We start from the raw sequence: 13,161 nt of genomic DNA on the forward strand, positions 1-13,161 counted from the left end.
CCTCAGTAGGAAGTTGACACCAGCGGAGAAAAACTACGCTATAATTGAAAGAGATTGTCTGGCCATTAAGTGGGCTCTGGAGTCCCTCAGGTATTACCTCTTGGGGAGGAAGTTTAGGCTCATTTCTGATCATGCCCCTTTAACATGGATGAGGCAGGGTAAAGGGACTAATGCCAGGATTACACGTTGGTTCCTGGCGCTCCAAGAATTTAGGTTTGTAGTGGAGCATAGGCCCAGGAGACTGCATCAAAATGCAGATGCCCTCTCCCGAGTCCATTGTTTGAGCTCCATTGTTGCCTCCACCTCCTTGGCGTTGGGGCACAGGGGGGGGGATATGTACAGGACGCCGTGGCTGGGTCCTGGAAGGACGTTATATTTCCCCTCTGTTTGGACTGTGGTGCCTTTAAGGGAATGGAAAGGGTTAATGCACCTGTCTAAGGAAGTAGTTTAAAGCAGACAGGAAGTGCAGGTGAGAGAGGAGGAGTGTAGGAGAGTCCAATGCATGGTGAATGGTGGACAAGGAAAGCTGTGGAAGCTATGAAAAGCTGTGAAAAGCTGTGAAAGGACTTGGCAGTGTCCTGCCTAAAAACCTGCTACTGAAGGACTTACCTAGAAGGACTGTTTAACTGCGATAGCAGTTCTGAGCTGTACAAGTCGGTGAGACTGTTATTTCTTTTGTTTTTTGCTGCTGCTAAGCCATTTAAGTTTAATAAACCTCAGTTTTTATTTAAGAGGCCTGTGTCCTGCGATCAAGCTGGTCCCCCAAACATTACTATATATATATATATATATATATATATATATATATATAATCACTTTTACATGTACTCAGGCCACCCCCTTCCTGACCCCCACCCAGGCTCATCTGTCCCAGGCCTGCTACAGGCCTGGAACCTCTATGGCCCTCACCTCCACATACATACAAACACAAATGCATGTGCGCACAAACATATTTGTTATTTATTTACTGGACATATCTTCATCTACTGTATTTTACCAAATAAATATAAATTTTTATGTGTTTGTGTGCAACTAAAGTTTATTTGAGTGTATTTTACAAAAAAAATAATATAGTACAAATATAGTACAAAACTGCAAATACTACCATTTTATTCTTCAGGGTCTCTGCTTTCAGAAAATATATAATATTTGGAAGTTATATATAATAGGGGTTTAAGTGCATATTCCTGCACACGTGTTTTTTAGTATTTGTGCACAAAATGGAAGAAAAAAAATGATTCTGGTGGTGAAAGGGTTATTTACACTTTATATTTTTATCTTTTTATTGAAAGGGGGCAATTATCTATGTATGGAGTATAGGAAGGAGGTAGTTGAGGTAAGAATTATTTAGCTGAGGTTCAGATGTGGAATGTCCTATTACTTAAAATAGTAATGTCAAAATCAATAACATAATCTAAACATAAACTGGATGCTTTTCTTAGTATCAATGGTATCTACGGATGTAAAGTATAGTGTTTTAGATATTTAACCTGGGGAATTGATTTGACTGCCTCTAAGGGTCAGGGAGGATTTTCCCTGGGGTTGCCCATGGGGTTTTGTATTGCATTTCTCTAAACTACAGTTTGAGTTTGTTAAATTAGAAGGCCAATATGGTGGCCTGAGTTTATTGGAGGAGCCCAGAGGGTATTTAAGCAGCCCACTTACACATGCTCTTTGTCGGTTCAGTGTGCGGTACTACACGTCACTGGGTCGACTCTTCCCAGCTCACCTCATGTCCGTGAGTCTGCGCATTTAATCGCATTCGACACCATCCCGCCCTTCCCTTTTTCAGGACACTTCTCAGCATATTCTTCTTTAATTAACTACCCATTACTTACCTTGGGTATGCCCCCTTTTCTTGGCATACTGACCAGACCACCAAGGCACACTTCAGGTCTATTTATGTTGTAAGTCTTGTCGCGTGTTTATGTGATGCATATCTCTCTCGGTCAGAGGGCCACAACTATGAGAGCCGGTTGCATAGCTCCCAACTGTCCCTGATTTCGAGGGACTGTCCCTGATTTGGCTGGGGATAGGATTTGTCCCTCTGTCCCTCATTCGTCCCTCATTTTGGTCTGATCCATATAGTTGTATATAAAATGCACTTTTTATCTATCAAAAAGTGTTTCCCAGTGGTAAACTTTTCATCTGATTTCTAAATTGCTGCATTTGTAAATTCCAAAAGCCAATATAAAGAAATAGTGGTCATAAAAAATCACTTGTGGGTTTTATTGTTTGTACAATTCTCCTTTACGGGGGCGTGGCAAGGGGTGTGTCCTATGCCTGCATACTTTTGCTGATAGATGTCCCTCATTCCCATCTCAGAAAATTGGGAGGTATGCGGTTCACACTGGGGCAACATGACTTCCAGCACGACTTTGGGAGGCAACTTGGACACAACTTAAGTATGAATCATCAGGCAACTTACAAGGCAACTTCAAGTCACCTCCAGGACAGGAGGCTTTCCAGTGGCCAATCAAACAACAATCAGCTCTGTGGGAGGGAGGGAGGGATTTGCCTGAGAAATGTATGTTATCTTCCTGTATTGTTGCTTCAGTTAAGACAGTGATCAGACTTCTGAGGCAACTTCCATTGAAATCAATGGGTACAAGTTGCCTACAAGTCGGATTGAAGTAGTACAGAAACCTTTTCTGAAGTCGGAGCGACTTCAGTAGTGTGTATTAAGATGGCTCTATTCACTTCCATTGATTTTCTCAACCACACGACTTGGGATGACTTGGGGCAACTTCAAGTCGGATCCCAGGTTGCCCCATTGTGAACTGGCTCTAAAGGTTGAATCAGATGAAAGTGTGTTTTTTTATTTTTTTATTTTTTATTTTGATCTATGTGAATATTTATTGACAGCTAAAGATCTAACAAATTTATGAATGTTTTGTATAAGGTGAAACTCAGAGACTGGAGACAGTGTGGTTATCTGGGATATGTCAGAATGAGAAGAATGAAGCTGTAAGCAGTAAACTGGACATTGATAACATGGCTGGAGTCTTCTACATGCTGTTGGTTGCTATGGGTTTAAGCCTGTTGGTCTTCTCATGGGAACACCTTGTGTACTGGAGGATGAGACACTGTGTACCCAGACCTTGTGTGGAGCAGAGCCTGCTTGGAATCAGTCGGGTAAGCCTGAAAAAAAGTCACAGACTTCAAATTAGGTTTTTAAATGAACAGTGTTATTATATACATACAGTATCTTCTCTTTTTATATATATTGTTTAGCACGTATTCAACAAAATGTCATAAAATATTGTTGTATTTCCCATGTGGTTGAACAAAGTCTGTTGACCACAGTGTGTAGTAGCTCAGGTTGACATTTACAAGCATAACTGACTTATTAAGAGAGTATGTCAGGGGTCATGATCAGTGAGCAGTAGTTTTAGCAGTAGAGAGGGTCCCATCAACCAGCTTCATTAAAACAAGCAGGTCACTCTGGCAGAAGATGCAGGTTCACCTGAGGTGCGGGTTCTAAGCACTGACTGGACTTTCTAGAGCTTCTGATGGTGGAGATGGGTTACTCTGCTTGTTTGTACTAGGTTACGGTCCTCAGGATTGCCTCACTAGGAAGTGAGCAAGGTGGGGTCCAGTAGCAAATATAGCAGGTAGGGATAAAGCAGAAGTGTGGTCAGTAATCAAGCCAAAGGTCAGTAACAAGTGGTTGCAAGTTGAAAACAAGCGGAAGCGGAGTCGAGGAACAAGCCAAAGGTTGGTAATGATAGTTAGTCGAGATCAGAACTGCTGCGGGTACGCAAAGGAGCAAGATATCAGCTGGAGAGAGCACAGTATCCTGGCAAAAGGAAGTTCAAAGGCATGGCTTAAATAGGTAGCTTGTTGGAGGAACAAGGTTTTCAAGGTTCACAGAAACAAGGTACAAGATTGTCCAAGGGTTCAGACAAGATGGCGTCTAACATCTCAGGTGGCTCAGCAAGGAGAGCTACTGCCAGACACAGCAGAGGTTGTGGGATCAGATCCCGGTCCTGACAGTAAAAAACCTTTTCACAACTTTGTGGAATGGGGAGAGGCACAAGATACTGTGGAAAACATGTCCGTTGGAAATTTAGAAACATGTAATAAGCTGCTGAGTAACTAAAAGCAGAAATTAAGATTTTTTTTTTAATGCACTTTTTTTCACCCCTCAGTCCAAAGTTTTGCTTACCTTCTCATAAAAAGAAATCAGATTTGTCTGGCAAATTCAGTCTTTCATGAATCCATGCTGTCTGTTACATGAAATATTTTTTGGTCTTTTATTAAACTCTCCTGTATCTTCCCAACTATAGAAGTTTACCAAGTAACTATAGACCTGTTAGTTTAAGACTTTGATCCCTTTTTAAATATACTCGTAGGCACCACATTGGCCTTATGCCAACCCAGTGGACTATTCTAGTCCCTAAAATCAATTTCAAGGTATGCATGCATGCGCTATTAACTTTCCGTTTCAGAGTGTTTCCATTAAAAAAAGGTACTTTAAATAATAAAAAAAAGGTTATTGTGCTCAGTGCTGACTGTAAACTGACATATTTTTTCTAGGAGACTTTGTCTAGCAAAAACATTTAATTCAACATAATTCTTAATATCTGTTTTTTTTTTTTTTTTAGGGTATATATAGTTGTTTTCGAGGTGTTCAGAGTCCATCTCATGGCCCCGCTTGTCCTGAGCCTGATGTAACAGGAACTCCGGTACCCGTCAATGTTTTAAGGGTTCTGCAGACAGCCAAGGATCTTGTTTCCTCCTCTGCTGTTGGTGGGTCCCTGGAGACTGCATCACATGCACTACGTACTTGGAGACAAAGAAGTGAAAGTTTGCAAGCTGTCTTCTCTGTGCAAGGTACACAACAACAATTACAGGCCAATTCATCCCCTCATTATGCTGTCACTTCAAAACCGATAGTAACTGTAGCCCCATCTAAGAATATATCACTTGTTTCTCCTACTCTCCGATCAACCCAAGTCACATGCTCTCCAAGAGAAGAAACAGATCTCAAGCCCACAATTATAAATACTTGTCTTAGTCCAGATACTATGCCACCAATGGCTATCACTACCCTTAATGAAAGTGTTCGGAGAACAGAGCCTGGTGCTGCAAGTGGAAACTGTGAAACATCCCAGCTTTCAGCATGCAAGAGATGGGAACTATTGGAAAGAGTGCCCGCTACATCCACAACAGCAGTTCCTCACTGTAGTTCTTGGTGTCATTCCCCTATCCCCAGCCAACCAAGACGACATATCTTGCTATGTGATTCATTTAACAAAAAGGACTGGAGATTACACCAACATTGTGGGTGCCCATCGTACTGTTCCCTCCCTCATAGCAATCAAGTCTGCTTTTTATGCAGCAATAGTCCTCCTTTTGAACAAAAAGGGAGAAAATGGCTTAGCCCAGTTCACTGTAAACCCTCCCAACAGGAAGCATGCTTTGCTGGCCCAATCTCTACATGTGCCAAGCCAGCCACGCTAAGCCACAGAGACCATCATAATGCTTACAGCATAGCATCTGTAGGGAGGACTGTTTGTCACAGCAAGACAAGAAGTAGAAGGAAGCCTACCCCTTTTCCTTTAGGGACATTTCCAACTGAAAGATCAAGAACACACCACCCAACTGAAACATGGAAGAGAATTAGCAGGGAATCAGAAGTGTAAAACTGGAATAAAATGGGTGTTCTTATCAAAAATGGCAATAACGACTATACCAGTTTTAATGGATGCAATAATGGATGCTGCTGAAGCTCAGGTACAGGTGGTACAGACACTGTATATCTGTTCAAAAAAAATTAAGCAACATTATCAATGGTACTGATAAAATTTCAACATTGATACCCTGTCACTTAACATCAAATTTGCCTATTAAAGATGTATTAATGTTATTTACAAAGTGGTATATTCTATCCAACATGTTTTCAGATATTAAACTATATGTATTCCCCTGCATTCGTCCTGAGGGCCCAGTGTGTTTTTAAAATATGCAGTGTTTTTTTTTTCTTATTAGGTTGCCCCCTGGTCCTGCTTGTCCACAAAAAAATCTATTTTACTGAGATGATTTTGTGTTTCATCTGATAGTTTAGCAGCAATAACTCAATGCAATGATCTGAGAACTGCACAGATCTATAGGAGAAACACAATATTCTGGTTTTATCCAGTAATGTTTACAAAATGCCTGCCCTAAATAAAATGCCTTCATGTCATTGAGTACTCCTTATTATTGTACAAATAATGTTTGTACATACTTTTATGTGGTTTTGTAAGAATGCAGCAAATTGTCTGGTGTGTAAATGTATCCATGAACGTTGGATAATTATCTTCTTAGACCTGTGATTGGGCAATATCTGGGCCTTAAAGGGTTACATTGAAGTGCTTGAAATGATGCGTGAAGAAGCTATTGTTGTATGTATATGTTGTGTGAAATAGACTGTTTGGCAGCTACCTAATACACAACTGCCATCATACAGGTGAAACTCGAAAAATTTGAATATCGTGCAAAAGTTCATTTATTTCACTAATGCAACTTAACCACTTAAGAACCGCCTCCTGCAGATATACGTCGGCAGAATGGCACGGCTGGGCACAAGCACGTACCTGTACATCCTCTTTATTGCCCAGCCGTGGGAGTCCCGCGATCGGTCCCCGGAGCTGAAGAACGTCCTTCACAGTGGCAGCTTCATTGATCGTGTGTTCCTTAATATAGGGAAGCACGATCAATGACGTCACACGTCCAGCCCTGCCCCCCTACAGTGAGGTCACATATGAAAAACATATGAGGTCACACATAACCCCTACAGCGCCCCCTAGTGGTTAACTCCCAAACTGCAATTGTCATTTTCACAGTTAACAATGCATTTTTATAGCATTTTCATTGTTTGCTGTGAAAATGACAATGGTCCCAAAATTGTGTCAAAATTGTCCGATGTGTCCGCCATAATGTGGCAGTCCCGGAAAAAAACGCTGATCGTTGCCATTAGTAGTAAAAAAAAAATAATAATAAAAATGCAATAAAACTATCTCCTATTTTGTAAACGCTATGAATTTTGCGCAAACCAGTCGATAAACGCTTTATTACCAAAAATAGGTAGAAGAATACGTATCGACCTAAACTGAGGAAAACATTTTTTTATATCTTTTTGAGGGATATTTATTATGGCAAAAAGTAAAAAATATTGATTTTTTTTTTAAAATTGACGCTCTATTTTTGTTTATAGCGCAAAAAATAAAAACCGCAGAGGTGATCAAATATCACCAAAGAAAGCTCTATTTGTGGGAAAAAAAGGACGCCAATTTTGTTTGGGAGCCACATTGCACGACCGCGCAATTGTCAGTTAAAGTGACGCAGTGCTGAATCACAAAAACTGGCCAGGTCCTTTACCTGCATAAAGGTCCGGGTCTTAAGTGGTTAAAAGGTGAAACTAATATATGAGATAGACTCATTACATGCAAAGCAAGACAGTTCAAGCTGTGATTTGTCATAATTGTGATGATTATGGCTTACAGATCATCAAAATCCCAAATCCACAATCTCAGAAAATGTGAATATTACATGCAATCAATAAAACAAGGATTGTACATAGAACAATATCGGACCTCTGAAAAGTAGAAGCATGTATATATACTCAGTACTTGGTTTGGCCCCTTTTGCAGCAATTACTGCATCAATGCGGCGTGGCATGGAAGCGATCAGCCTGTGGCACTGCTGAGATGTTATGGAAGACCAGGATGCTTCAATAGCGGCCTTCAGCTCTTCTGCATTGTTCGGTCTCATGTCTCCCATCTTTCTCTTGGCAATGCCCCATAGATTCTCTATGGGTTCAGGTCAGGTGAGTTTGCTGGCCAATCAAGCATAGTAATCCCACGGTCATTGAACCAGGTTTTGGTGCTTTTGGCAGTGTGGGCAGGTGCCAAGTCCTGCTGGAAAATAAAGTCAAAATCCCCATAGAGCTTGTCTGTGAAAGGAAGCATGAAGTGCTCTAAAATCTCCTGGTAGACGGCTGCGGTGACCCTGGACTTAAAGACGCTCAGTGGACCAACACCAGCAGATAACATGGCTCCCCAAATCAACACAGACTGTGGAAACTTCACACTGGCCTTCAAGCATCTTGCAGTTTGTGCCTCTCCATTCCTCCTCCATACTCCGGCTCCTTGGTTTCCAAATGAGATGCAAAATTTGCTCTCATCAGAAAAGAGGACTTTGGACCACTGAGAACAGACCAGGTGTGTTTTTCTTTTGCCCAGGTAAGACGCTTCTGAAGTTGTTTGTTTTTCAGGAGTGGCTTGACAAGAGGAATACCACATTTGAAGCCCATGTCCAGGATCCGTCTGTGTGTGGTGGCTCTTGATGCACTGACTCCAGCCTCAATCCACTCCTTGTGAAAGTCCCCAACACTTTTGAATGGCCTTTTCCTGACAATCCTCAATACTCACACTGAGAGACCATTTAAAGGCTCAGAAACCCTTTACAGGTGTTATGGATTAATTAGCTGATTAGAGTGGGAAACTTTGACCCTAGAATATCGCACCTTTTCACAATATTCCAATTTTCTGAGATTGTGGATTGGGGGTTTTCATGAGCTGTAAGCCATAATCATCACAATTATGACAAATCACGGCTTGAACTATCTTGCTTTGCATGTAATGAGTCTATCTCATATATTACTTTTGCACGATATTCAAATTTTTCAAGTTTCACCTGTATAATTATTCAAATTTTCAATAAATTATATGGTATTTAATGTTGTTGGGTGAGAATATTATATAAATTATTACTATATAAAATTTACAGATACATTCAGCTCTGTGATCATTAGTATAGCCTTAAAGGGGTTGTAAAGGTTCCTTTTTTTTTATTAAATAACAAACATGTCATACCTCCACTGTGCAGCTCGTTTTGCACAGAGGGGCCCCGATCCTCGTCTTCTGGGGTCCCTCTGTGGCTGTCTCGGCTCCTCCCCAAAAGAGCTAACCCCCTTTCTGGGAAGCGTTCTCCCAAGGGGGTTAGTTTGCGGGTGCGCTCCCGTGATACAGTCGGCGGCCATAGTCCTGCAAAGAAGAATGGGAGAAACTGACCAAAAATAGGTGTGCCAAGCTTGTAGAATCATACTCTTCAATTGGTGCCAAAGGTGCTTCAACAAAGTATTGAGCAAAGGCTGTGAATACTTATTTACATTGTCATTATGGGGTATTGTTTGTGGAATTTTGAGGAAAATAATGAATTTAATCAATTTTGGAATAAGGCTGCAACATAACAAAATGTGGAAAAGTGAGGCGCTGTAAATACTTTCCGGATGCATTGTAGATTCCTTAATAGTGCACACATTGGATTTGTATTCTGTGTAAATAAATGTCTTTGCAAGTATAGATATTGTCTTGTAAACATAGCAGTGACATCATCATCATTGTGCTGTACGAAGCCTGTGTGGAAAGCCGAGCTGTGGAAGGGACCAAGCAGGCCTCACCCACTACAGGATGCATGCAGAAAACTACAGGAGGAGGTGGGGACAAGAACAGTCACCCTGCACAAGGAGAAAAAGCAGCAGTGATGGTCTTTCTTACAAGAAGCTATAAAAAACGTATTACTTGCTATATAGCAGTGTTCATACTCACAAAGCCACTAAAGCATTCGTCTCTTGAGTAAAGTGTAATAGTCCTGGTTGATCCAGGGGCGGATCCAGAGTCTAGTCTCGGGAGGGGCACTGCCAAAAAATAAGGTGTTACTTACGGAACGGAATTTAATGTATAATACAGTGTAATGTGGTCAGTAGTATGTAGGGCAGTGTACAGAGGTCAGCAGTAGTTAGGGTAGTGTACAGAGGTCAGTAGGATGTAGGGCAGTGTACAGAATAAGTAGTATGTAGGGTAGTGTACAAAGGTCAGCAGTAGGTAGGGTAGTGTACAGAGGTCAGTAGGATGTAGAGCAGTGTACAGGGAACAATACAGGGAACAGTAGAGCAAAGGACTATGTGTAACTGGGGGGGTCAGAACGGCACACGCTGGGGGAGGGATCGGGAGGGCATACACTGGAGGGTATCATGAGGGCATACACTGGGGGGTTCGGAGGGAATACACTGGGGGAGTTCAGAAGGGCATACACTGGGGGGGATCAGGAGTGCTTACACTAGGGGGGGATCAGGAGGGCATACACTGGGGGGGATTGTGAGGGCATACACCGGGGGGAATCAGGAGGGCATACACCAGGGGGCCATTAAGCTTTAATGGGTTACATTTTTCACTGGTCTACTTGAAAAGAAGATGCAACTGAAGCTCATCCTTAGTTATGACAAACAGCCCCCCTTGGTCCACAGCAGTATCTTGTATGGGATTTATTTGCTACCTAGATTGTGGTGGTTTATGAGATATATTGATGGTAGTGGTAAGTATGTGTAGCTTTATGCAGGGTGTTAAATGCTGTCCATATACACTGGGGTGTAATTTTCATTTGCTCTGGGATGAGTCAGTGTGAAGATGCATTTGTCAGCTAACAGCACCTCTATGCTAAGCTGCAGTAACTCAGCAGACTCAGCATAGAGGTGCCTGTAAACAAATACACAATGTGTAGTGTGTAGTGCTAGCAGAGCTCACCTTCAGGAACATACAATTGACTCCCTCTGCTCAGCGGCTACTCACACCACCCTCTCCCTCTTCCAGACGAGCGCGATCTCGGTGGAAAAGGCACATCCCCATCCCGCCCACTCAAGCAGCAGCCTGCAGAAGAGAGGCTGAAATACAGCTGGGGGAGGTACAGGGGGCGGAGAGCGCAGTCCAGAGATTTCTTAGCAGTCATTCATGCTTAGAATGGCTGCGAGTTGTCCCAAACGCGGCTCTGGTTACCCCGGGGCGCGCTCACCCTCGGAGTCTGTAATATTTTATCGGGGGGAGCAATTGCCCCGTTGCCCCCCCTGGATCCACCCCTGGGTTGATCCTACCTTCAGCTGTCCCTCCCATCTTCTCTGTGTTCCCACTGCAGCCTGAGATTGTGTAGACCAGCTGTTGTCATCTACTGAGCATGCTCCAATTTCAGTTAGTTCCCTTTTAAGCTTTTAATTTCCACCTTTTTTTCCCTTTTCTTTTTGTGCAGTCCACATGACTATATAGTCACATATGTGGGCGTACAGTATACACAGTGGTAAATGACACTTTTTTTTTAAATACAGTGGCATGATATATATAGTTTGTGTGAATGAATTATGGCAATTAACACGTCTCTGTTTAGTATCACTTTAAACACTGATAGGAGATAGTCAAGTACAGGTGCTTTTATAGGTTCTTATCTCTGGAGGTTCCATACCTTTTGTCATATAATTCTTATATGCATGAAACTAAGCGATTGCCTCCTATTGGTTAAAAAACAACTAAAGGGAATGTTTTACTTTTTTTTTGCTTTGGATAGAGTGGAGAGGGATTGGAATTATTTTCAGGTTATATTGCTGTCTGTGCCCCCTTTAAGGTAATTCACCCTCTCTATTTGTCTTGTTTACCATTATCATTGAAAGTGAAAGCTAAAGAAATTCACAATCTATGGGTTGTTCCTAGAAAAGTAATAGAGGAAATCTTCCAATGGGGGACACTAGTTCTGGTGACCTGGGGTCCCCAAGGAATTCCTATAATTCTACTTTAACCACTTCAGCCCCGGACCATTTTGTTGCTAAAGGACCAGGCCCCTTTTTGCCATTCGGCACTGCGTCGATTTAACTGACAATTGCGCAGTCGTGCGACGTGGCTCCCAAACAAAATTTACGTCCTTTTTTTTCCACAAATAGAGCTTTCTTTTGGTTGTATTTGATCACCTCTGCGGTTTTATTTTTTGCGCTCTAAACAAAAATAGAGCGACAATTTTGAAAAAAATTCAATATTTTTTACTTTTTGCTATAATAAATATCCCCAAAAAATATATAAAATGTTTTTTTCCCTCAGTTTAGGCCGATACGTATTCTTCTACATATGTTTGGTAAAAAAATCTCAATAAGCGTTTATCGATTGGTTTGCGCAAAATTTATAGCGTCTACAAAATAGGGCATAGTTTTATAGCATTTTTATTAATAATTTTTTTACTAGTAATGGCTGCGATCAGCGATTTTTATCGTGACTGCGACATTATGGCGGACACATCGGACACTTTTGACAATTTTTTTGGGGGACCATTGTCATTTTTACAGCGACAGTGCTATAAAAATGCACTGTACTGTGAAAATGACACTGACAGTGAAGGGGTTAACCGGTAGGTGGCGCTGTAGGGGTTAAGTGTTTCCTAGGGAGTGCTTCTTACTGTAGGGGGGATGGGCTGTGTATCACATGACCCTGATCTCCGCTCCGACTAGCAGGAACAAAAATTGTTTCTGGACAGACGCACTCTGAAAAAATTGTAGCCTTTATTAAAAAAAGGACAGCACTACAAATCACAGCAACATAAAATAAAACCCGACTTCTAACGCGTTTCGCACTGAAACTAGTGCTTAGGCAGACTACATGGAGCGGAGATCAGTGTCATTGTCACTAGGCAGGGCGGGGAGATGCTTGTTTACAGAGGGTATTTTTGAGTAGTTTGAGTAGTAGTTTTGCGCCAAAATGTGTTATCTTTACCTGTTATCTTCAGATAACAGGTAAAGATAACACACGTTAGCGCAAATGCCTTCTCCTTCCTCCCCGTATAATTCACAACATCCTTGTTTTACACTGTTTGAAGCATAAGACTGCTAAAGAATTGCTTTAAGGCTCAATTCACATTAATGTATGTTGCTTTTGAGAGTTTCTGCATTGGTTTTTAATGTGCTTTCTGCATTTCTGCGTTTTTACTGAGATTTTACTGCGCTTTTGCTGCGTTTTGGGATTTGTGTTTTTTTGTTTTTTTTTACCCATTCACTGTATATAGCTGGTTCCTAAAGACCAGGTTGGGAAGCCGGTCGCCGCGTCCTTAACAACCGATGAGTCATCAGTTGTCAGCAGGCTTCCCCGCTGACAGCTGAATGTAAAACAAAGATTGTCGCTAAAAGAATTCACAAAAAAATTTGGTTTTGTATTTGGGGAGGGAACACCCCCATGCCAAAATTTTAAAAGAAAAATGGCATGGGGTCCCCCCAAAATCCATACCAGACCCTTATCCAAGCATGCCGCCCAGTAGGTGAGGAAAGGGAGGGAACGAGTGAGCGTCCCCCTCCTAAACCATACCACGCCA

The 13,161-nt window shown here is 41.8% G+C and overlaps 1 protein-coding gene across 2 annotated transcripts in view; it reads left to right on the top strand.

The window, feature by feature from the left end:
* GRIN2C (glutamate ionotropic receptor NMDA type subunit 2C) overlaps window positions 1–6,190 on the top strand; it is a 288,017-nt gene extending 281,827 nt beyond the window's left edge. For both annotated transcript variants that reach the window (XM_040331716.1, XM_040331715.1), the window contains exons 12-13: window positions 2,903–3,135; window positions 4,608–6,190. In XM_040331716.1, coding sequence (XP_040187650.1) covers window positions 2,903–3,135; window positions 4,608–5,648 — 1,274 coding nt within the window. In that variant the 3' untranslated portion in view covers window positions 5,649–6,190. The remainder of the gene's footprint in view (window positions 1–2,902; window positions 3,136–4,607) is intronic.
* The last annotated feature ends 6,971 nt before the right edge of the window (window positions 6,191–13,161 follow it).

The sequence above is a fragment of the Rana temporaria genome, chromosome 12 (assembly GCF_905171775.1).
Source record: "Rana temporaria chromosome 12, aRanTem1.1, whole genome shotgun sequence".
Classification (NCBI taxonomy): domain Eukaryota; kingdom Metazoa; phylum Chordata; class Amphibia; order Anura; family Ranidae; genus Rana; species Rana temporaria.